The 25,943-nt window shown below is 45.3% G+C and overlaps 1 protein-coding gene across 1 annotated transcript; it reads right to left on the reverse strand.

Annotated features, from left to right (window-relative positions):
* Window positions 1–12,093: 12,093 nt before the first annotated feature.
* LOC141257311 (uncharacterized) lies at window positions 12,094–24,507 on the reverse strand. The gene is made up of 7 exons (XM_073671741.1): window positions 24,381–24,507; window positions 19,816–19,953; window positions 19,537–19,704; window positions 19,330–19,453; window positions 19,112–19,209; window positions 16,444–16,501; window positions 12,094–14,580 (listed from the first exon to the last, which is right to left on the reverse strand). Exons 2-7 carry the CDS (start codon window positions 19,891–19,893, stop codon window positions 13,214–13,216), a joined length of 1,893 nt encoding a protein of 630 aa, XP_073527842.1. The 5' UTR covers window positions 19,894–19,953; window positions 24,381–24,507; the 3' UTR covers window positions 12,094–13,213.
* Between the last annotated feature and the right edge of the window lie 1,436 nt (window positions 24,508–25,943).

The following is a 25,943-nucleotide window of genomic DNA, read 5'->3' on the forward strand; positions in this document are numbered from 1 at the left end:
CCAGGAAGCCTAAAAACTGGAGTTGCTGTACGGCGAACACACACTTTTCCCATTTGGCATACAGTTTATTATCCCGCAAGATCTGTAACACCTGCCTAACGTGCTCCTGATGAGACACCAGATCCGGCGAGTAAATTAAGATATCATCCAGATATATGACAACAAACTGTCCCACCAGGCGGCGAAAAATGTCATTAACAAAGTGTTGGAACACCGCCGGGGCATTAGTCAGACCGAATGGCATGACAAGGTTCTCATAATGCCCCTCCGGAGTGTTAAACGCCGTCTTCCACTCATCCCCCTCCTTCATCCTAATCAGATTGTACGCCCCCCTGAGATCCAACTTAGAGAACCATTTGGCGCCCACGATCTGATTAAAGAGATCGGGAATAAGTGGGAGCGGATACGGATCTCGGACCGTAATCCGATTAAGTTCACGGAAATCCAGGCAAGGGTGTAGGCCTCCATCTTTCTTCTTAACAAAGAAGAACCCCGCGGCCACCGGTGAAGATGAAGGTCTAATATGCCCCTTAGCCAGACTTTCTGAAATATAATCCTTCATGGCCTGCCTCTCAGGACCAGAAAGGTTATACAACCTAGCTTTAGGTAACTTGGCCTCAGGGAGCAGTTTTACAGAACAGTCATACTTGCGATGAGGAGGTAGTTCCTGACACCCTTTCTCCGAGAATACATCCTCAAAGTCCGCCAGAAATGGAGGTAAGACCCTAGGAGTAACCGCACCGATGACCGTATTCATGCAGTTATTATTACAGAATTTACTCCATTGGCTTATCTCTCTGGATTGCCAATTAATAACCGGGTTATGCTTAGTTAACCAAGGAAGGCCCAACACTATAGGAGTGGGAAGACCCTCCAACACGTAGCAAGACAACAGTTCTTTATATATCGCCCCCAGCTTGCAAAAAACTTCCCTGACCGAGAGGCCTGGCATCGATCGAGAATATGGGGATGGGTTTAGCCAACTCACTCAATCGCATACCTTGAACCCGGGCAAACCGAGCGTCCACCAGATTAGCCCCGGCCCCACTATCCAGAAGAACAGATATCCTCTCAGTTCTCGTACCCACCACCACCTCCGCCGGAACGAGAAACTGAGACGAACCTAGGGACGAAATACCTACTCCCAGATTGCCGTCCACCACACAACCTGGGATCAACAGTTTTCCGACGACTCTTCACTCTGCAAGGGACGGGATGGACACCCCCCAATAAAATGTCCCTTTCTCCCGCAGAAGAAACACCTTCCTGTCTTATGGCGCACCACCGGTCCCCTCCCCCGAAATGATGTCCCTCCTAATTGCATAGGCTCCTCTGGACTGACCAGGGGAACCACCATATGAGGGGACCTTGTAGGAGGTGGAGTCATCACAGGGGGTGGAGTTATCCCGCTCCTCTCCCGAAGCCGTCTGTCAATGTGAATAGCAAGGGCCATAGCGGCTTCCAGTGACGCGGGAGAGTCATACTGTGCCAACACATCCTGTAATTTGTCGGATAAACCTTGACAAAACTGGCTCCTAAGAGCCGGGTCATTCCACTGGGTGTCAGTGGCCCACCTACGGAACTCCGAACAGAATTCCTCCGCCGGACGATCTCCCTGCTGGATCCTACGTAACTTAGATTCAGCAAGGGAGATCCGATCCGGGTCATCATATACAAGACCCAGAGCAGCAAAAACCTATCCACTGACTGGAGAGCCGGGGAGCCCGGGGGAAGAGAGAACGCCCAAGATTGTGGGTCCCCTTGTAGGAGCGAGATGACAATTCCCACCCTTTGTTCTTCACTCCCCGATGACCGAGGCCGCAGCCGAAAGTACAACTTGCATGCCTCCCGGAAAACAAAAAACTTGTCCCGCCCCCCAGTGAACCTGTCAGGGAGAGCTACTTTAGGTTCTGGTCTGGCTTGCTCCTGAGGATACAAAACCTTGGACCTAACGTCCGCCAGCTCCATGGACAAACTCTGCAACTGCCGAGCTAGACCGGCTACTGGATCCATGGTAGCTGGAGAAAATCTAAGTGGTCGGTGAAAATGTCACGCTGTCTCTGTGTACTGGAGGTAGGGGGCCTAAGCTGACCCTAAGCTGGGGCCCTGACTAATCCCTCTACCTGGAGGTACTGTTAAAGGTACAGAGGTCCAGGCCGCCAGCGTAACCCCTACCTCCTGAGGATCACTGCACCTAAGTAATCTAGTCCTGAGAAGGACCCCTGATCACAACAAAAGGGGACAGGTAATAATATGCCCACACTCAGTACTTAGACGAACGAGACAGTACAAGGGTAAAACCAAAACCACCTTGCATACAAAAACTACACAACTACAACAGAGGGAACACCAACGGGAAAGGAGATAAATGATAAAGCGAGGAAGGGAAAAAACACTCCCAATGCACTTAGCTCTGAAACTCCAAATACCACGATCCGCTCTGTTAGTCTGCATGAAATGCTTTCACCGACACTTCCCTAACAGACCGGCAGGCATTTGAAGGAGTCCCACTACAGCAACATTGATTGCAGCTGGGCGAGGCTGGACCTCATCTAGCACAGAGAGAGAGAGAGTTAACTCCCTCACTGCCGAAAAACACAAAGCACCAAAAACTCAGCTGCGAGAAGTCAGGCTGTGTAATCGTGACGATCTTCGTGGCGACACACCCGTGACATAATTAGGTCCCCCTCTTTACCTCTCATTTTTTGTTAGGTGGGAAAAAGTTCTAGCAAAAAAACTGATACCTTCTTAAAAGGGTCCTGGATAGCTTTGGAGTGGGGGGGGGGGGTCTGAAACCCGCAGTAGCTACAACCTGTACCGTCAGGTTTCTGATGGTATGGTTGGGCCAGTTGTAATCTCAGCTTCAGGATAGGGTATCCAGGGAAAAAATGCTAGACACCATTCCCTTAATGTGGGGGGCTGCTGCTTTTTTGGCTGATGCATCTGCTGATTCAGTTAGATTGGCAGCCAAGTCTGCAGCTTTCTCCAACGCTGCTCGTCAAGCTCTTTGGCTTAAACGTTGGCCTGAAGACCTTCAGACAATCTAAACTCTGTTCCATTCCCTATGAGGCCGAGTTTTTGTTTGGGCCAACCCTAGACGATATACTTGATAAGGCGGGGGATAACCCCTTCGCAACCCTTTTTGCGTTTTTGCATTTTCGTTTTTTGCTCCCCTTGTTCCCAGAGCCATAGCGTTTTATTTTTTGGTCAATATGGCCGTGTGAGGGCTTATTTTTTGCTGGACGAGTTGTACTTTTCAACGCCATTACTAGTTTTACCATATCGTGTACGAGAAAACGGGTAAAAAATTCCAAGTGTGGTGAAATTGCAAAAAAAAGTGCAATACCACAGTTGTTTTTTATTTTTTACCACGTTCACTGAATGCTAAAACTGACCTGCTATTGTTATTCTCCAGGTCATTACGAGTTCGTAGACACCAAACATGTAGAGGTTCTTTTTTATTTAAGTGGTGAAATTTTTTTCCAAAGTTTGGTAAAAAAAAAAAAAAAATAGCGCCATTTTCTAAGACCTGTAGCGTCTCCATTTTTCGGATCTGGGGCCGGGTGAGGGCTTATTTTTTGCGCACCGAGCTGAAGTTTTTATTGATAACATTTTGGGGTAGATCCGATGTTTTGATCGCCCGTTATTGCATTTTATTGCAATTTTGCGGCGACCAAAAAACTTAATTCTGGCGTTTAGAATTTTTTTCTCGTTACACCGTTTACCGATAGGATTAATTCTTTTTTTATACATTGATAGATCGGGCGATTCTGAACGCGGCGATACCAAATATATGTACGTGTTTTTTTTTTTATTATTTTATTTTGAATGGGGCGAAAGGGGGGTGATTTAAACTTTTATATTTTTTTTATATTTTTAAAAACTTTTTTTTTTCAATTTTTGCTTGCTTCTATAGTCTCCATAGGAGACTAGAAGCAGCAACTGTTCGATCGCCTCTGCTACATACAGATGATCAGCAGATCACCTGTATGTAGCAGAAATGGTCCTGTGCTATGAGCGCCGACCACTAGGTGGCGCTCATAGAGTCCCGCTGCAGACCCAGGGTTGTCATGACCACCCATCGGTGACCCGCGATCACGTGACGGGGTCGTCGATGGGCGGGGTAAGTGACGCGCTTCCGGCACGGCGCTGTTAAATGCCGCTGTCAGAGATTGACAGCGGCATTTAACATGCTAACAGCCGCGGGTGGATCGCGATTCCACCTGCGGCTGTTGCGGGCACATGTCAGCTGTAATAATCAGCTGACATGTGCCCGGTTCAGTGCGGGCTCAGCGCCGGAGCCCTCACTGAACCGGGGGATTACAGTCTGTGCGTACTAATACGGCACAGGCTGTAAAGGGGATAATAAACAATTCCTCATCCCCGCTATCCCTTCATGTAAAAGATCCTTTCAGAGAAAAAAATTCATTCAGAGGAAGCCCCCTAAAAACCAGGATAAGTAGGAAGACAAGAAACAGAGGTTTCAGGTTCAGTGACCCTTCCCATGACAACAGAAAGACTTCCCAATGAAGGTTTTCTCCAGGTGGGGGAAAGACTATCCCTGTTTCTCCAAGCCTGGGAAAAAATTTCCAACTGTGTGTGGATATTAAATCTGTTAAGAGCAGGTCTAAAAATCCAGTTCCTCTCTATGCCAAAGCCAAACTCCATAGTGACTACCTTGTGGCCCTCAAACGTAGAACAAGTAGTCCAAGAACGGTAGATTCTAGGCCTAGTAACAAAAGCTGTCCTACAGGAAGTCCCCCTTCAAGAAAGAGGAGAAGGATATTACTCCCCATCGTTTCTGGTGAAGAAACCAGACGGATCCTTCCGGACTATCATAAATTTGAAGAGACTGAATAGATCTCTAAAGATTCAAGCATTCAAAATGGAAACAATAAAAACGGCGGTGAGAATTCCAGGTTGTTTCAGGACCTTTCTGGACTTAAAGGACGCTTACTATCATATTCCTATTCACAAAGACTTCCAGAAATTCCTCAGGGTAGTGGTCTCAATAGAGGGAAAGATCAGACACTATCTCAATACACCGCTCTCCCGTTCGGTCTCGCTATTGCGCCTCGGGTGTTTACCAAGTTAATTGAGGAAGCAATGGCACACCTGAGGGAGCAAGACATCTTAATTGTTCTGTACCTAGACGATTTCTTGGTGGTAGGCAACTCCATTCATCACTCCAAAGATCAGCTGAAGAGGGTCATGAGTTCCTTAAACTTAGGTTGGCTTTTAGACCTAAAAAAATCAAAGACCGAGCCAAAACAGGTGCAGGAATTTCTGGGTCTAATTCTGGACTCAAAAAGACAAGAGTGTCGAGTCCCAGAAGGCAAAAGACAAAGGATTGTGGGGCAGATGTCTCAAACAATAGATCACCCTTCTATGACTCTGCGGAAGTTTATGTTCCTTCTATGGTCTATGACGTCCTGCATTCCAACAGTTCAGTGGGCCCAAATCCACACCAGGGACCTACAGTGTGAAATTTTAGCAGCTGAAATTTCTCTAGGAGGGTGCTTAGAAGGTCAGCTAACTCTGTCTCCAAAAGTCATTCTTTCCCTGGGATGGTGGACAAAGATAAATAAATTAGCCAGTGGTATTCCCTGGGTGGGCAGGGTCACTCAGGTGTTGACCACAGACGCGAGTCCCAGTTGTTGGGGGAGCACATCTGGAAGACAAAGTAGCTCAGGGAGTCTGGACAAAGGAGCTAAAGCTAGTGTCCTCAAATATGAAGGAACTGTTAGCAGTGAAATTTGCCCTGATAGAGTTCTTAGATTCTCTCGAGGGTCATCATGTGAGAGTATTCTCAGACAACCGGGTAGTAGTTGCATATTTGAACCACCAGGAAGGAACCCCTTTCTGTCCGTTGATGGAAGTGACAGGGCCAGTGGGCATACATAGGAATCATGGGGCCCCATAGCAGAATTTCTAATTGCCCCCCCCCCACCAAAAAAAATATTGGTCTGTGTCACAGAAGAGCAGATCTCACAACTTTGCAGCCGTTACACAGTAATTTTCCTCCTGTTGAATTCCTAGATTCCTCTTTCATTGCCCCATAAAGTGTGATTCCAACAAAAGTGCACCCAAACACAGTACGATACCCCCATGGTGCATTCCTCCACATTAGCCTCCACATGCCCAGTATAATGACCCTATTGTACCCAACTTCAACTCCCAAGGCAAAGTATGGTGACTCCAACACAGTATGATCCCCCAACTGTGACCCCCAAAGCTCTCCATACACTATAATGTGCCTACATACAGTATAATGGCCCGCACGAGCCCTCCAAACAGTATAATGGACCCCACACAACCCTTCACACTGTGTGGCCTCCCCAATCCACCCCCCAATCCTGGTATGTGTGGCCTCCCCAATCCCCAACCCTGGTATGTGTGGCCTCCCCAATCCCCAACCCTGGTATGTGTGGCCTCCCCAATCCCCCCCCCAATCCTGGTATGTGTGGCCTCCCCAATCCCCCCAATCCTGGTATGTGTGGCCTCCCCAATCCCCAACCCCACCAATCCTGGTATGTGTGGCCTCCCCAATCCCCACCCCCAATCCTGGTATGTGTGGCCTCCCCAATCCCCAACCCTGGTATGTGTGGCGTCCCCAATCCCCCCCCCCAATCCTGGTATGTGTGGCCTCCCCAATTCCATCCCCCAATCCTGGTATGTGTGGCCTCCCCAATCCCCCCAATCCTACTATGTATGGCCCAAATCACTGCACACATAAAATAATAAACACTTATACTCACTTTCCTTCCTCACCTCTGCTCCAGCGCTGCGTCGTGTCTGCTGCAGCTCATGTCTGCATCTGAGCAGCGCGCGCTCTCAGATCCCGAGATGAGGGGCTGCTGCTGCTGGCACATTCATGCTTCTCCATGCTGGGAAGCATGAATATGCTTTCTCTTTAGCAGCAGGCACTGACAGCAGGAGCCGCGGCTCAGCGCTACTCCTTGGCTGCTACTTAAGAGAATGAATATTCCCTCTTCTCCACGCCCATGGGTGTGGAGAAGAGGGAATATTCATGTCCCTTTAGCAGCGGGCACACGTGGTAGCTGCAGCAGCAACTACAGCGTGTGCCCCGCTCCTCCGCAACCCGCTCCTCCGCCGCCGCAACCCGCTCCTCCACCGCCGCAAACTCCCTCCCCCAATACTCACCCTGGTTCCCACACTGTTTGAGGCCCTCCTGTCTCACGGGCCCCTTTCCGGACACGGGCCCCATAGCAGTGGCGTGGCCTGCCGCCATTGGCGGTACGCCACTGGACAGGGCTCATGTTTCAGATAGCCGAAATCAATCTTATGTCCTTATCAGCACTACACAAAAGAGGGATAGAAAATCGGAAGGCAGACTTCCTGAGCCGAACCCAGTTAAGACCGGGCGAATGGAAGCTGAAGCAGTCCATTTTCAATCAAATTGTAGAAATGTGGGGTCTTCCCATCATGGATTTCTTCGCCAACTATCGGAACAAGAAGGTAGAAACATTCTGCTCGATAGATCCAGAGGGGAATCCCCTCGCGCTGGATGCCTTCATGATCCCATGGGACCACAATCTAGCTTATGCCTTTCCCCCAATTGTCTTGATATCTGCAGTTCTAAGAAAAATCAGGAAGGGCAAATGTAATTCTGATTGCCCCCTTTTGGCCAAAGAGGACGTGTTTTTTTTGGCTGAGGAGGATGTCCATTGTTACGCTCACGCCTGGACTGACTGGCGTGAGCGTGATTAGTGATCCCACTGTACCATGAACCGAGGAGTGCCTGGAGGGGCGTAACTAAGTATCAACCCGATCCGACCAAGGTCGCACGGCGGCTTAGTCGACTCCGTGAACCAAGGAGGAACCAGGTGCTACTCCAGGTCAGACCCCGGTCACAGTTGTTGACCCATACCGGGGAATGCAGGAACAGGCAGGTTAGACTGGCATACAGGCAGGTGGGTATTGGCAGGCACGGCTGGTATGTAGACAGGTGGATACTGGTAAGCACGGCCAGTATGCAGACGGGTACTGGCAAGTATGGCTGGTATGCAGACAGGTGGGTACTGGCAAGTACGGCTGGTATGCAGACAGGTGGGCACTGGAAAGCATGGCTGGTATGCAGACAGGTGGGCACTGGAAAGCACGGCTGGTATGCAGACAGGTGGGCACTGGCAAGCACGGCTGGAGTGCAGACAGGGAGGTACTAGCAGGTTGGAGCGCAGGCTGGATAGGGTCCAGTACAGACTGGGAGACAGGTTCAGAGCCGCAGATGCGGTAGTCAAGCAGAGTAAAGCAAAACCGCCAGAGCAGAGGACAAGGCAGAGCAGAGAGGAACTGCTGGTGCGGTGAGCAAGCAGAGTGGAGCGAAAACCGCAGGTGCGGTGGGCAAGGCAGAGCAGATCAGAACCGCCGAAGCGGTGAACAAGGCAGAGCAGAGAGGAACCGACGGAGCGGTGGACAAGGCAGAGCAGAGCGAAACCGCAGGTGCGGTGGACAAGGCAGAGCAGAGCGAAACCGCAGGTGCAGTGGACAAGGCAGAGAGGAGCGAAACCGCAGGTGCGGTGGACAAGGCAGAGAGGAGCGAAACCGCAGGTGCGGTGGACAAGGCAGAGCAGAGAGGAACCGCCGGAGCGGTGGGTAAGGCAGAGCAGAGAGAAGCCGCCAGAACGGTGGGTAAGGCAGAGCAGAGGGAAGCCGCCGGAGCGGTGGGCAAGTCAGAGCAGAGAGAAACCGCTGGCGCGGTGAGCAAGTCAGAGCAGAGAGAAGCCGCCGGAGCGGTGGGTAAGGCAGAGCAGAGGGAAGCCGCCGGAGCGGTGGGCAAGTCAGAGCAGAGAGAAACCGCTGGCGCGGTGAGCAAGTCAGAGCAGAGAGAAGCCGCCGGAGTGGTGGGCAAGGCAGAGCAGGGGGAAGCCGCCAGAGCGGTGGGCAAGTCAGAGCAGAGAGAAACCGCTGGAGCGGTGAGCAAGCAGAGCAGAACAGGGCTGAAGGTGCAGGCAGAGAGGACAGGGCTCTGTTCACATGGAACAGACTGGAAAACACAGGAAGATGGCTAGAACACAGGAGGAAGATACGGAGGAAGGGAAAAGGGACAAGCAGAACCAGATACACACAAGGTACTTACTATGAAGTAGCGAGTAGACACAAAACTCACAAACAGAACTACAGAGACAACGAGTAAGAGTTAGGTGCAGGTTCAGATACTGCAGGAAAAGGGAAGGTACGGACATAGAGACAAACAGGTAACAGGCTAGGATACAGTTCAGACAGGAACTGCTACTGCAATGAGATACAAGAACGAGCCTGGGTATGCAGCCCCCAGAGTGGCGGAAACAGACAAGATACAGGACAGGACCTGGCAATTCAGTTGCAAAGACAAACTGAGTGAAGGTGTTGCTCAGGCACCTCCTTCTGGGTGGAGGGGGTTTAAATATCCAGTGACTCACAGCAATAGACTGGAGACGCATTAGGGGTGCGCCCACAGCAGCTATAAGAATCAGGAAGTAACTGGGCCACCGCCCTAAGCAGTCAGTCAAGAGACATGCACACAGCATGAACTGGAGCAAGGTTTGCAGGCTGGACTGACAGGTAAGATTGCGGTCTTGCATAGTGGGAGGTGGCTCACTATGCAAGCAAGCCGCCAGGGATGTTACAGTACCCCCCCATTACGCCCCCTCTTCTTCAAGCCTGCAAGGGTCTTCTGCAGAGAATTTGGAGGCCAATCCTTCTCTTCAAGAGGATTACCTCTTCTGTCCATTAGAGGAAACGAAACTGATCTCATCATCTTGGTGACTAGGAGGCTTCCTCCTATCAAGCCATCCTCAGCAACAGATGAAGTGGGTGAAGTACCAGGAACAGTACACAGGAAAGTCTCTCTCCATTTGTTATCAGGTAGCACCCTGGTGGATTTAGGAGACAACTGGAGGTCCTCCGCCTGGTTGGAGGGGTGCAGAGACTCGGGGGTAACCACCGCCTTGACGTACACTTTGCCAAGCTTACTGGATGAAGTGGGCGGCGTACCAGGTACCGGGTGTAGGAAAGTCTCTCTCCATTTGTTATCAGGTAGCACCCCGGGAAATTCAGGAGACAACTGGAGGTCCTAAGCCTGGTTGGAGGGGTGCAGAGACTCGAGGGTAATCACTGCTTCGATGTACACTTTGCCAAGCTAACTGGATGAAGTGGGCAGCGTACCAGGTACCGGGTGTAGGAAAGTCTCTCTCCCTTTGTTATCAGGTAGCACCCCGGAGGATTCAGGAGACAACTGGAGGTCCTCCGCCTGGTTGGAGGGGTGCAGAGACTCGGGGGTAAACACCGCCTTGATGGACATAGGACCAGATTTATTAGAGACGGAGGGTCCTTGCTTTAGGACCATCTTCAGACTGGTTTCAGAGATGACATGTCTGTAAGGCGGGACGGTACCTGAAGCCAGACGCATTAGGGGTACACCCACAGCAGCTATAAGAATCAGGAAGTAACCGGGCCGTCGCCCTAAGCAGTCAGTCAAGAGACATGCACACAGCATGAACTGCAGAAAGGTTTGCAGGCTGGACTGACAGGTAAGATTGAGGTCTTGCATAGTGGGAGGTGGTGCACTATGCAAGCACACCGCCAGGGATGTTACATCCATCACCGATCCCTGTGTGCTTCTGGAGAATCCGGACCCTCTCTCCCAGGGGCCGGTGTGTCATCCTCAAGTATCAAATCTATACATGGCGGCTTGGAATTTGAGAGGGCTCTCCTAAGAGATAGCAGTTTTTCCCTGAATCTATTTTTCCACCCTACTCCAGAGTAGGAAATCGGTTACTATAAGCTCTATGAGAAAACTTGGAAAAAGTTCCTGTCCTTTTCAGGGTCTAGTGTGATGGAGGTGGCTCTAGTGACGACCATCCTAGAATTCTGGCAAAAAGGGTTAGCGCAGAGTTTAGCTACTAGCACCCTGAAAGTCCAAGTCGCAGCATTGGGAGCACTATATAATTGTGATTTAGCAGGGAACCGATGGATAGCCAGGTTCATTAAAGCTTCGGCCAGATCCCCAGACTCATTGCTAGTCCAAAATTACCACCTTGGGACTTAAATTTGGTTCATATGGCTTTAACTAAGCCCTGCTTTGAACCCTTAGACTGCGCGTCTCTAAAAATTCTCTCTCAAAGCATCACTTTTAGTAGCATTAACATCAGCCCGCAGGGTTAGTGATATCCGCCCTTTACGCAGATCCTGGAAGATAGGGTCATTCTCAAACCTGACCCAGCCTATTTGCCCAAGATGGCCTCTCGATTTCATAGATCCCAGGAGGTCACCCTTCCTTCCTTTTGCTCCAATCCCAATAACAAAGGGGGAAAAGACCTCCATATGTTAGACGTAAGGAAATGTCTGATCCAATATCTGGCAGCCACACAAGAGTGTAGGAAGGATAGGTCTCTTTTTCTGTGTTTTCATGGACCTCGTAAGGGGCTAAAAGCCTCAAAAGGCACGTTGCCGAGGTGGATAATAGACGCCATTTCTCTGGCATACTCGGCAAGCGAGGAATCCACTCCAGAAGGATTGAAAGCTCACTCGACCAGGGCAGTGGCAACCTCCTGGGCGAAAAAAAGCTGGTGTTTCCATAAAGCAGAAATGTAAAGTTGCAACATGGTTATCCCCCTCTACTTTTTCCAAACATTATCGACTGGACCTAGCCTCTTCCTCTGATCTCACCTTTGCTTCTGGGTCTCTATGTGCAAGACACCTGTGCCATACATGGATACAATTCTTGTGCTGTTTATGTTTAGCAGTGTATACACTTTCCTTGCATTTTAGCCAGTACAACTTGTGTTTCTCTGACTTACTTACTTTGGTCAAGGTTAGAGAAGAAGCATCTGTCATTAGTCATATGACTAGTTGCCCCAGAGTCTATACACCATGCATGCTTTTTGTACTTGCATGGTGTATACTTTAGTACTTGAAATGTCATATTCTTCAGTAATGGCACTTTTAACCCTTTGATAATTATTTTACTTTACAGCTGATTCATTCTAGCTTCCCAGACTCTGCAGTCATCCTTTAGGTGCCCTGATTTCTTTCAGACAAAACACTCACGTTTCCTTCAAATAACTTTTATTTTTGGGTAGATCTTGGGTTTTTAAAGCAGATTCTTCTTTGGATACCCCACTGCTGATTACACTATCTTTCTTTCGCTTATACTCATCTACAAGCTTTCCTCTGACATACTCCAATATAAGCTCATAATATGGGCGTGCACCGAGTGCAGTTACAAGTGTGCCATAGATTTCTGGTAGACCACTTAGAAGTAGTGCAGCAACATGGAAATCCTTTAGATCTTCCCCAATGCCCCGCAGGCACTCCACAATATCTAGAGTATTTCTTATGTAATCCTGAATATCTTGACCCCTATTTAGCTTAGACTGATACAGCTTTCTCATTAAATAGAGCTTATTGCTGAGATTTATAATTTCATGCACTTTCTGCAGCTGTTCCTACATTTCTTTTTGCGGTTTCATATTTACATACATGCACAATCTGATAATCATCTATACTGAGGGAGAGTGTTTTTTGATCTTTCTCTACCCAGTCTTCAGGTAGTGGGTCAGGTTTTGACCCCTGTGTGTATTTCTTTGTTTCTTCTCTTAGGAGCAGCGTCTCTACCTTGAATTTCCAGGATTGGTAGTTCTGGTTAGTCAGATCTGGCACTGTGAACTTCACAGAGTTGCTGATAAGCGGCCATCTTTGCTTCTTCTTCTTAGTACACTGTTGTTCTCTCTCCTTTGGGCTGTTCTCTGTGTCTTTGGGTTTCTGGACCCAAAACCTGTTGGCTGTGGATTAATCTCTGTACTGTCCAGCAGTTCCAACAATGAATATATGTTTAATCAGGAACAAAAATAACAACTTACAACTGCCATTTTTTATAGCTTAGGATCTTAGCATCTTGCCTGTCAGCTTGCAAAGTGAAAGCGTGCTTCACACTGAGTGAACAGGAACTTCTTGTTTTTTTTTTTTTAACTGTAAATTATTGGCAATATAACACTATTGCTGGAGACAGAAACTCATGCACTATTAAACAGTAGTTGATGGAATATATACAATAGTAAGCATTATTCCAACAAGATTATATTTTGTCGTTACAACATTTTTCACATTATGAAACTGGAAATGGCTTCTCCTCTCAATGAAGTCTTTGATGGTCAACAAGAATGTATTCCTGACAAAAGTATTTTCCAAATTTGAGTAATGAAAATTGCTTTTACACTGTGTGAGTTCCCAGGTGATGCAAGAAACCTGATTTATGGGTAAAACATTTCCCACATTCTGAACACGAGTGTGGCTTCTCCCCTGTGTGAATTCTCAAATGTTCCACAAGATTTGATCTCTGGCTAAAACATTTCCCACATTCTGAACATGAATGTGGCTTCTCTCTTGTGTGAATTTTCAAATGTTCCACAAGATTTGATTTCTGGCTAAAACATTTTCCACAATCAGGACAAGAAAATGGCTTCTCCCCCGTGTGAATTCTTTGATGCTTCACAAGATATGATTTCTTCCTAAAACATTTTCCACAATCAGGACAACAAAATGGCTTCTCTTCAGTATGAAGTCTTAGATGATCCATAAGACTTAATTTCTGAGTAAAACATTTTCCACATTCGGAGCATGAAAATGGGGTCTCCCCCGAGTGAGTTTTTTGATGCTTTACAAGATTTGATCTATGGGTAAAACATTTCCCACATTCTGAACAGAAAAATGGCTTCTCTCCTGTGTGACATCTTAGATGATCCAGAAGGTTTGATTTCTTCCGAAAACATTTCTCACATTCTGAACACGAAAATGGTGTCTCCCCTGTGTGAGTTCTCAAATGATCCAAAAGGCTTGATTTCTGGCTAAAACATTTCCCACAGTCAGGACATAAAAATGGCTTCTCCCCTGTGTGAGTTCTCTGGTGATTAATTAGAAACCATTTCTTGCTAAAACATTTCCCACATTCCGAACATGAAAATGGCTTCTCCTCTGTGTGAGTCCTTAGATGTTTCACGAGACTTGATTTCTGAGTGAAAGATTTCTCACATTGAGGACATAAAAAAGGTGTCTTTTCCGTGTGAGTTTTCTGATGTTGAACAAGATACATTTCTTTGGTAAAAGATTTCCCACATTCCGAACATGAAAATGGCTTCTCTGTGTGAGTCCTTAGATGTTTCACGAGACTTGATTTCTGAGTAAAAGATTTCCCACACTGAGGGCATAAAAAAGGTGTCTTTCCCTTGTGACTTTTCTGATGTCGAACAAGATGCATTTCTTTGGTAAAAGATTTCCCACATTCCAAACATGAGAATGGCTTTACAATTCTGTGAATTTCCTCACTCCGTAAAAGATTTGATTCAGTATTTACATCTTCCCCACATAGAAATGGGTTCACAAGTCCAGCTCCTTGTTTGCTGATCAAGGACTGATTAGACAGTGCTGTCATATGACTGGTATCAGTGGACAGATCTCCGCTGTGAAGGACTACGGGTTTATTTAGAGATAATGAATTATTTTCTGTGGCATCTTCATCATCTACATTATGATAGGGAGCTGAAAGGAGATGTCTATGGGAGCTTCCCATCCATTCTTTACCTAGAAAAAAACAAACAATTAATTTCTCAAGCAAAATATTTTTAAAATGGGGAATATTTTGCAATTTGCATATCAAAAAAAAAAAAATACAAGGAGACAATTTTTGGACAGGAGTTATACAAGTTAGAAAATGTATAATAAACTTATGTTTAAAGAGTACCTATCACCAATCTGGGGCAGCCCTTTTTATTTAATAAAAGAATGGATAGAAGCATATTGGTAATTTTTCTAACTATCACCTATTAACACATTTTTCTAACTATCACCTATTAACAAAAGTACTCTCATATGAAACCTTAATAAACCAACATATAACAAAATTCCAGGTTGTGGGATCCCAGAATGCAGTGAGAGATCCCACAACTGTCCACAGTCGCTCTCACGATTCCCACTAGCCCAGCAGTGCCGCGTACATTACTAAGCTGTTGTTACTGAATGGTGACCACTGTAAGGCCACGTTCACACGGACAGTATTTTAGATCAGTATTCGTAACATAACAAAGAGTGGAACACCAGAGGAAAAGTATAATAGAAACACGTCACCACTTCTGCATTTCTCACCCACTCCTGATTTTATCTTACGAATACGGATGTAAAATACTGACCAAATGCTGAACGTGGTCTAATATTGTTACGGTTTCCACAAACCCAGTAATGTCAAAGAGGAAGATCTCGCACTTTCACAGCAAGAAGATTGTGGGATTCCTCACTCCGTAAATTCGGGCCAAACTTTTTCTAGAAAGTTGGGCCCTATTGGAGGGGCATTAAGGTTACTTCTCAGCACTTTTGTTAATGGATTTATCCACTCTTATTAAATCACACAGTACTTTGTAAACCAGATTGCACTATATCTAGATTTTGTTTGTGTATAACTTTTTTTAGAATTTCATATGACTGTCGGTGATCTAGATGCTGTACATCTGATGTCTTACATGCAATTAACCTCTTTTATTTTAAGTTTTCCCTCAAATCCCACCTTCAGGGAGGAGTCTCAAGCAAGGGATTACCGTTACGGCAGGTTTCAGCGTTATGCCCCGGTGGATGACCGAAGATCTTACTAATGGTTGTCAGATGCTGCCTACTCTTCTGAAATGATTCCGCTCTTCCCCTGTTAACCCGAATAGTCTATCCTGCTCTGACTACACAATCAATATCCTTCCCCAGGGAAATTAACCCCTAGAAAAATGAAGAATTACATATAAAATTCCATATAAAATTAAAAAGGTGTAATCTTTATTCACAATTCATTAAAAAAAGGATCAGGAAACATGAGCTCAGTAAAAAAAATAAATAAAAAACAGTAAATGCTCCACAGTAAGATCAGATCCAGGTAAAGTAAATCTCAACAAAATATAGGGTAGGTCACAGTATCAATAAATGACAATACAGGATTAAGCTGACAAATCATCCATAAAGGGATACAGCAATGAATATACTAATATCTAAATGATAGCTAATCCGTGTCACAGTCACACATATCTTAAAAGTAGTAATTCACCTGAATAGGGGTTGCTGCCTTATATTATTAGCATATAACCCTTTAAACATCGTATCTAGGGCTGCAATAGGCATATACCACCTCCCCAATATAAAAATAATGGCCCAATATATAAAGGAATAAGGAATTTTACTATCAGGGCCGCCCCAGGAAAAAGCGAGGCGAAACGCGCGTCGCGGTGAGAGGACACAACGGATCCACATAAATCTATCCAGGTAGTAAAATTCCTGGCATAGCAGTCTCTAAATAAATTGCTATCAATAATAGGAATAATTATCACCATGAGGACATTTTCTGAACTTCCCATCACTGGTCCCAATAATGAAGACATTTAGAGTAAAACAAGATTTACGAGTGGTTCTTACCGGTCACTGACGCTGATTTCTGATGATGAAGTCCACTTGTTGTTCCACCAGAACTTTCCTGCAAGAATCCAACATTAAATACATGAGAAAAAGAAAAAAGGAACCCTAGTCAATATTATATTTAGACATGAACCAATCAACCCTAAAATGAGAAATATCTCCTCGCATGGCGATCAGACAGCAATGACGTTCAACCAAGTACACATCTAATGAAATATTACCATTATTCTTTTCATGTAATGAGCTTTATCTATTGTAAGGTGGACACTGTGTTCAATAAAAATAGTTCTTACATTATTCAGCACCATTATTATTATTTATTATTATAGCGCCATTTATTTCATGGCGCTTTACATGTGAAAAAGGGGTATAATACAAGAACAATTACAATAATCTTGACCACAATGTGACAGCGACTGGTATAGGAGGAGCGAGGACCCTGCCCGCGAGGGCTCACAATCTACAAGGGATAGGTGAGGGTACAGCAGGTGAGGGTAGGGCTGGTCGTGCAGCGGTGTGGTGGAGAGGTGGTTACTGCAGGTTGTAGGCTTGTCGGAAGATGTGGGTCTTCAGGTTACTTTTGAAGGTTTCCACGGTAGGCGAGAGTCTGATACGTTGGGGTAGAGAGTTCCATAGTAGGGGGGGGAAGCACTGGAGAAATGTTGTATGCGATTGTGGGAGGAGGAGATAAGAGGGGAGTAGAGAAGGAGATCTTGTGAGGATCGGAGGTTGCGTGCGGATATGTAGCAGGAGACTAGGTCAGAGATATATGGAGGAGACAGGTTGTGGATGGCTTTGTATGTCATGGTTAGGGTTTTGAACTGGAGTCTCTGAGCAATGGGGAGCCAGTGAAGAGATTGACAGAGAGGAGAGGCCGGGGAATAGCGGGGGGACAGGTTGATTAGTCGAGCAGCAGAGTTTAGGATAGATTGTAGGGGTGCGAGAATGTTAGAGGGGAGGCCACAGTAGTCAAGGCGGGAGATGATAAGGGCGTGCACAAGTGTTTTTGCAGATTCATGATTGAGAAATGTGCGGATCCAGGAGATATTTTTGAGTTGGAGTCGGCAGGAAGTGGAAAGGGCTTGGATATGAGGTGTGAAGGAGAGTTCAGAGTCCAGGGTTACCCCAAGGCAGCGAGCTTAAGGGACTGGGGAGAGTGGGCAGCCATTGACGTTGATAGATAGGTCAGTTGGGGGGGTTGAATGAGATGGCGGAAAGATGATGAATTCTGTTTTGTCCATGTTAAGTTTTAGAAATCTGGCAGAGAAGAAGGATGAGATAGCAGACAGACATTGTGGGATTCTGGTTAGTAGGGAGGTGATATCGGGTCCAGAGAGGTAGATCTGTGAGTCGTCAGCATAGAGGTGATAATGAAAGCCATGAGACTCTATGAGCTGTCCCAGGCCTAAGGTGTAGATGGAGAAGAGCAAGGGTCCTAGAACTGAACCTTGGGGGACACCGACAGATAGGGGGCGAGATGAGGAGGTGGTGTGTGAGTGGGAGACGCTGAATGTCCGGTCTGTTAGGTATGAGGAGATCCAGGATAGGGCCAAGTCTTTGATGCCAAGAGATGAGAGAGTCTGTAGTAAGAGGGAATGGTCCACTGTGTCAAAGGCAGATGACAGGTCTAGGAGGAGGAGGACAGAGTAGTGTCGCTTGGATTTGGCGTTTAGTAGGTCGTTGGTGACTTTAGTCAGTGCAGTTTCAGTAGAATGGTGCGGTCGGAAACCAGATTGTAGGCGGTCAAAGAGGGAGCAGGAGGAGAGGTGGGAGGACAGTTCAAAGTGCACGTGTTGTTCCAGTAGTTTTGAGGCATAGGGGAGAAGTGATATGGGGCGATAGCTAGTCACAGAGGATGGGTCAAGGGAGGGCTTTTTGAGGATGGGTGTGATTGAGACATGTTTGAAGCATGAGGGGGAGACACCAGTTGTTAGTGACAGGTTGAAGAGGTGGGCTAGGGCTGGGATGAAGATAGTGGTAAGGTTTGGGATGACGTGGGACGGGATTGGGTCAAGTTCACAGGTGGTGAGGTGTGATTTGGAGAGTAAGGAGGAAAGTTGATCTTCAGAAATGGTGAAGAAGGTGGTTTTGGAGGAAGAGGGTTGAGTAGGTGTGGGGAAGGGCTGTGGGGGCTTTAGGCAAAAGCTTTGTCTGATGGTGTTAATCTTCTGCTTGAAGAATGAGGTAAAGTCTTCCGCTGAAATAAGAGAAGAGGGAGGAGGCACTGGGGGACGGAGGAGAGAATTGAAGGTGTTGAATAGTTGTTTAGGGTTGTGAGACAGGGAGGATATGAGGGTTGCTTAGTATCACCACTTTTACAGTAAAGAAGTCTTTCATCACCGCTCAAGATTAAACCGTTTACTTCTTCCTGCACTCACTTTTTTCTTTTGCGAGCAGTATTCTGCCTTAGAAGCAGCTGATTGGCATTGAGCTGTTATCTGTCATTTACATCTACACTACAGAACTTTTCTTTTATTCGCACTGAATTTCAATTTCCAGACAGCAGGAAGCTTCACAAAATCTTATATAAACCAGAAATCATTTATACCGACCGACAATACCAGGATCTGATGGAGCCTCCAGTGCACAGCACGGCGGCCGGAGGAGGTTAGAGGAAGCCTCATTACATCAATCTACAGAGGATTTACAGAAATCTCATCTCATCTACCTGATGATCCCGGGGGACATTTTCCTCCTTCTCTGGCCGATCCTGGGAATATAGAGGACTGGGACATCTCTCCGGGGGATTTCTCGGACTGGATCCATCTATAGGAAATAACCGCAGTGACTGAATACATTGTCTATATGTGATGAGCAGATGATGGGGAATCTAGACGACTCTCAGACCTGTTCTCTCCTCTACAACCCAGGAAGGTCTCCTCTTACCCGGAGATGTGATGGACGGGTGATTCTCCACCATGATGTCCTTGTACAGATCCTTGTGTCCTTCTAGATACTCCCACTCCTCCATGGAGAAATAGACGGTGACGTCCTGACACCTTATAGGAACCTGACACACACAATGACCCGTCATTAGCAGACCCCTCCCCCGGCGTTATTGTATAATGTCCCAGCATTCCCGGCAGCGCTCACCTCTCCGCTCAGCAGCTCAGTGATCCTGGTGGTCAGTTCTAGGATCTTCTGCTCATGTATCAGTGAATGAGGTGGGGGCTCGGTGATGGCACTGGGGGTCCTGCTCCGCCCTCCTGACACACGGGGGGTCACACACTCCCCAGACGACGTCTTCACTACTGTGTGATCCTGTGTATGGGGAGACGCCGATCACTACACAGAGGCCGAGAATCCTTCACCTTTCCCGTCATTTCCGGCTTTATTACTAGAGATCAGAGTGATGTGATGTGAAGCTCTCACCTCTCCAGTGATCCAGTAGATTATCTCCAGGGTGAGGTCTAATATCCGAGCCGCCATGTGGTCTCTGTCCTGCTCCATCCTCGGGGGGGGGGGGGATCACTGATGGAAAGGACCATCGACTATTAAGGGAAAATAAACCTGAGAAAGCAAGGATGGAAAATCTGACTGAAGGGAAATCTAATAGGAAATTATATAGGACTATATACAGTAAACGATGGAAACTATGTGTACATAGTGTAGAGCTGTGTGTATATATATATATATATATATATATATATATATATATATAGTGTAGAGCTGTGTATATATATATATATATATATATATATATATAGTGTAGAGCTGTGTGTATATATATAGTGTAGAGCTGTGTGTATATATATAGTGTAGAGCTGTGTGTATATATAGTGTAGAGCTGTGTGTATATATAGTGTAGAGCTGTGTGTATATATAGTGTAGAGCTGTGTGTATATAGTGCAGAGCTGTGTGTATATAGTGTAGAGCTGTGTGTATATAGTGTAGAGCTGTGTGTATATAGTGTAGAGCTGTGTGTATATAGTGTAGAGCTGTGTGTATATAGTGTAGAGCTGTGTGTATATAGTGTAGAGCTGTGTGTATATAGTGTAGAGCTGTGTGTATATAGTGTAGAGCTGTGTGTATATAGTGTAGAGCTGTGTGTATATAGTGTGGAGCTGTATATAGTGTGGAGCTGTATATAGTGTGGAGCTGTGTATATAGTGTAGAGCTGTGTGTATATATATATATATAGTGTAGAGCTGTGTATATATATATATAGTGTAGAGCTGTGTGTATATATAGTGTAGAGCTGTGTGTATATATAGTGTAGAGCTGTATGTATATAGTGTAGAGCTGTATGTATATAGTGTAGAGCTGTGTATATAGTGTAGAGCTGTGTATATAGTGTAGAGCTGTGTATATAGTGTAGAGCTGTGTATATAGTGTAGAGCTGTGTATATAGTGTAGAGCTGTATATATAGTGTAGAGCTGTATATATAGTGTAGAGCTGTATATATAGTGTAGAGCTGTATATATAGTGTAGAGCTGTATGTAGTGTGGAGCTGTGTGTATATAGTGTAGAGCTGTGTGTATATAGTGTAGAGCTGTGTGTATATAGTGTAGAGCTGTGTATATATATAGTGTAGAGCTGTGTGTATATATAGTGTAGAGCTGTGTGTATATATATAGTGTAGAGCTGTGTGTATATATATAGTGTAGAGCTGTGTGTATATATATAGTGTAGAGCTGTGTGTATATATATATAGTGTAGAGCTGTGTGTATATATATAGTGTAGAGCTGTGTGTATATATATATAGTGTAGAGCTGTGTGTATATATAGTGTAGAGCTGTGTGTATATATAGTGTAGAGCTGTGTATATAGTGTAGAGCTGTATGTAGTGTGGAGCTGTATATAGTGTAGAGCTGTGTGTATATATAGTGTAGAGCTGTATGTATATAGTGTAGAGCTGTGTATATAGTGTAGAGCTGTGTATAGTGTGGAGCTGTGTATATAGTGTGGAGCTGTGTATATAGTGTAGAGCTGTGTATATAGTGTAGAGCTGTGTATATAGTGTAGAGCTGTGTGTATATATATATATATATATATATAGTGTAGAGCTGTGTATATATATATATATATATATATATATATAGTGTAGAGCTGTGTGTATATATAGTGTAGAGCTGTGTGTATATATAGTGTAGAGCTGTGTGTATATATAGTGTAGAGCTGTGTGTGTATATATATAGTGTAGAGCTGTGTGTGTATATATATATAGTGTAGAGCTGTGTGTATATATATAGTGTAGAGCTGTGTGTATATATATATAGTGTAGAGCTGTGTATATATATAGTGTAGAGCTGTGTGTATATATATAGTGTAGAGCTGTGTGTATATAGTGTAGAGCTGTATGTATATAGTGTAGAGCTGTGTATATAGTGTAGAGCTGTGTATATAGTGTAGAGCTGTGTATATAGTGTAGAGCTGTGTATATAGTGTAGAGCTGTGTGTATATAGCGTAGAGCTGTGTGTATATAGCGTAGAGCTGTGTGTATATAGTGCGGAGCTGTGTATATAGTGCGGAGCTGTGTGTATATAGTGTAGAGCTGTGTGTATATATAGTGTAGAGCTGTGTGTATATATAGTGTAGAGCTGTGTGTATATAGTGTAGAGCTGTGTGTATATAGTGTAGAGCTGTGTGTATATAGTGTAGAGCTGTGTGTATATAGTGTAGAGCTGTGTATATAGTGTAGAGCTGTATATATAGTGTAGAGCTGTATATATAGTGTAGAGCTGTATATATAGTGTAGAGCTGTATATATAGTGTAGAGCTGTATATATAGTGTAGAGCTGTGTATATATAGTGTAGAGCTGTGTATATATAGTGTAGAGCTGTGTATATATAGTGTAGAGCTGTGTATATATAGTGTAGAGCTGTGTATATATAGTGTAGAGCTGTGTGTATATAGTGTAGAGCTGTGTGTATATAGTGTAGAGCTGTGTATATAGTGTAGAGCTGTGTATATAGTGTAGAGCTGTGTGTATAGTGTAGAGCTGTGTATATAGTGTAGAGCTGTGTATATAGTGTAGAGCTGTGTATATAGTGTAGAGCTGTGTGTATATAGTGTAGAGCTGTGTGTATATAGTGTAGAGCTGTGTATATAGTGTAGAGCTGTGTATATAGTGTAGAGCTGTGTGTATATAGTGTAGAGCTGTGTGTATATAGTGTAGAGCTGTGTATATAGTGTAGAGCTGTGTATATAGTGTAGAGCTGTGTATATAGTGTAGAGCTGTGTGTATATAGTGTAGAGCTGTGTGTATATAGTGTAGAGCTGTGTATATAGTGTAGAGCTGTGTATATAGTGTAGAGCTGTGTATATATAGTGTAGAGCTGTGTGTATATAGTGTAGAGCTGTGTGTATATAGTGTAGAGCTGTGTGTATATAGTGTAGAGCTGTGTGTATATAGTGTAGAGCTGTGTATATAGTGTAGAGCTGTGTATATATAGTGTAGAGCTGTGTATATATAGTGTAGAGCTGTGTGTATATAGTGTAGAGCTGTGTGTATATAGTGTAGAGCTGTGTGTATATAGTGTAGAGCTGTGTGTATATAGTGTAGAGCTGTGTGTATATAGTGTAGAGCTGTGTATATAGTGTAGAGCTGTGTATATAGTGTAGAGCTGTGTATATATAGTGTAGAGCTGTGTGTATATAGTGTAGAGCTGTGTGTATATAGTGTAGAGCTGTGTGTATATAGTGTAGAGCTGTGTATATAGTGTAGAGCTGTGTGTATATAGTGTAGAGCTGTGTGTATATAGTGTAGAGCTGTGTGTATATAGTGTAGAGCTGTGTGTATATATAGTGTAGAGCTGTGTGTATATAGTGTAGAGCTGTGTGTATATAGTGTAGAGCTGTGTGTATATAGTGTAGAGCTGTGTATATAGTGTAGAGCTGTGTGTATATAGTGTAGAGCTGTGTGTATATAGTGTAGAGCTGTGTGTATATAGCGTAGAGCTGTGTGTATATAGTGTAGAGCTGTGTGTATATAGTGTAGAGCTGTGTATATATAGTGTAGAGCTGTGTATATAGTGTAGAGCTGTGTATATATAGTGTAGAGCTGTGTATATATAGTGTAGAGCTGTGTATATATAGTGTAGAGCTGTGTATATATAGTGTAGAGCTGTGTGTATATAGTGTAGAGCTGTGTGTATATAGTGTAGAGCTGTGTGTATATAGTGTAGAGCTGTGTATATAGTGTAGAGCTGTGTGTATATAGTGTAGAGCTGTGTGTATAGTGTAGAGCTGTGTGTATATAGTGTAGAGCTGTGTGTATATAGTGTAGAGCTGTGTGTATATAGTGTAGAGCTGTGTATATATAGTGTAGAGCTGTGTATATATAGTGTAGAGCTGTGTGTATATAGTGTAGAGCTGTGTGTATATAGTGTAGAGCTGTGTATATAGTGTAGAGCTGTGTGTATATAGTGTAGAGCTGTGTGTATATAGTGTAGAGCTGTGTGTATATAGTGTAGAGCTGTGTATATAGTGTAGAGCTGTGTGTATATAGTGTAGAGCTGTGTGTATATAGTGTAGAGCTGTGTATATAGTGTAGAGCTGTGTGTATATAGTGTAGAGCTGTGTGTATATAGTGTAGAGCTGTGTATATAGTGTAGAGCTGTGTGTATATATAGTGTAGAGCTGTGTATATAGTGTAGAGCTGTGTGTATATAGTGTAGAGCTGTGTATATAGTGTAGAGCTGTGTGTATATAGTGTAGAGCTGTATATATAGTGTAGAGCTGTGTATATAGTGTAGAGCTGTGTGTATATAGTGTAGAGCTGTGTATATAGTGTAGAGCTGTGTGTATATAGTGTAGAGCTGTGTGTATATAGTGTAGAGCTGTGTGTATATAGTGTAGAGCTGTGTGTATATAGTGTAGAGCTGTGTATATAGTGTAGAGCTGTGTGTATATAGTGTAGAGCTGTGTGTATATAGTGTGGAGCCCCCGCACTCCTGTGTAGTTCTCGGGGTCACACTCTCCTCTCTATTACCTGCTTATGAAGATGTTACCATAGAATCAGGAAAGCTGGAAATGAGACTCCGCCCCCTCATGTGACTGATCACATGGCCATGACATCACTAAAGGTCCTTCATTTCCTCAAGCCTGAGTCTGACTCCGCCCCCTTACGTGACTGGTCACGTGGTGATGACATCATCCAGTTTTCTGTAGGGTTTCTCCTCTGTCCTATAATCCCAGGAGGCCTCGTCTCTTCCCCTGATCTCAGTCTACAGTGAGATGATAGTTGCTGTATATGTGCGGTGCTGTATACCCTGTATGTGTGCGGTGCTGTATACGCTGTATGTGTGCGGTGCTGTATACGCTGTATATGTGCGGTGCTGTATACCCTGTATGTGTGCGGTGCTGTATACGCTGTATGTGTGCGGTGCTGTATACGCTGTATATGTGTGCGGTGCTGTATATGTGCGGTGCTGTATACGCTGTATGTGTGCGGTGCTGTATATGTGCGGTGCTGTATACGCTGTATGTGTGCGGTGCTGTATATGTGCGGTGCTGTATACGCTGTATATGTGTGCGGTGCTGTATACGCTGTATGTGTGCGGTGCTGTATATGTGCGGTGCTGTATACGCTGTATATGTGTGCGGTGCTGTGTACGCTGTATATGTGTGCGGTGCTGTGTACGCTGTATATGTGCGGTGCTGTGTACGCTGTATATGTGCGGTGCTGTGTACGCTGTATGTGTGCGGTGCTGTATATACTGTATATGTGCGGTGCTGTGTACGCTGTATATGTGCGGTGCTGTGTACGCTGTATATGTGCGGTGCTGTGTACGCTGTATATGTGCGGTGCTGTGTACGCTGTATATGTGCGGCGCTGTGTACGCTGTATATGTGCGGCGCTGTGTACGCTGTATATGTGCGGCGCTGTGTACGCTGTATATGTGCGGCGCTGTGTACGCTGTATATGTGCGGTGCTGTATATGTGCGGTGCTGTATATGTGCGGTGCTGTATATGTGCGGTGCTGTATATGTGCGGTGCTGTGTACACTGTATATGTGCTGTATACGCTGTATATGTGCGGTGCTGTGTACGCTGTATATGTGCGGCACTGTGTACGCTGTATATGCGCGGTGCTGTGTACGCTGTATATGTGCGGTGCTGTGTACGCTGTATATGTGCGGCGCTGTGTACGCTGTATATGCGCGGTGCTGTGTACGCTGTATATGCGCGGTGCTGTGTACGCTGTATATGCGCGGTGCTGTGTACGCTGTATATGCGCGGTGCTGTGTACACTGTATATGTGCGGTGCTGTGTACACTGTATATGTGCGGTGCTGTATACGCTGTATATGTGCGGTGCTGTATATGCTGTATATGTGCGGTGCTGTATATGTGCGGTGCTGTGTATGCTGTATATGTGCGGTGCTGTATACACTATGTGCGGTGCTGTGTATGTGCGGTGCTGTGTACGCTGTATATGTGCTGTGCTGTGTATGTGCGGTGCTGTGTACGCTGTATATGTGCTGTGCTGTATATGTGCGGTGCTGTATACCCTGTATATGTGCGGTGCTGTATACGCTGTATGTGTGCGGTGC

The sequence above is a fragment of the Phyllobates terribilis genome, unplaced genomic scaffold (assembly GCF_046119375.1).
Source record: "Phyllobates terribilis strain yellow unplaced genomic scaffold, ASM4611937v1 Scaffold_3__8_contigs__length_932513732, whole genome shotgun sequence".
Taxonomy (NCBI): Eukaryota; Metazoa; Chordata; class Amphibia; order Anura; family Dendrobatidae; genus Phyllobates; species Phyllobates terribilis.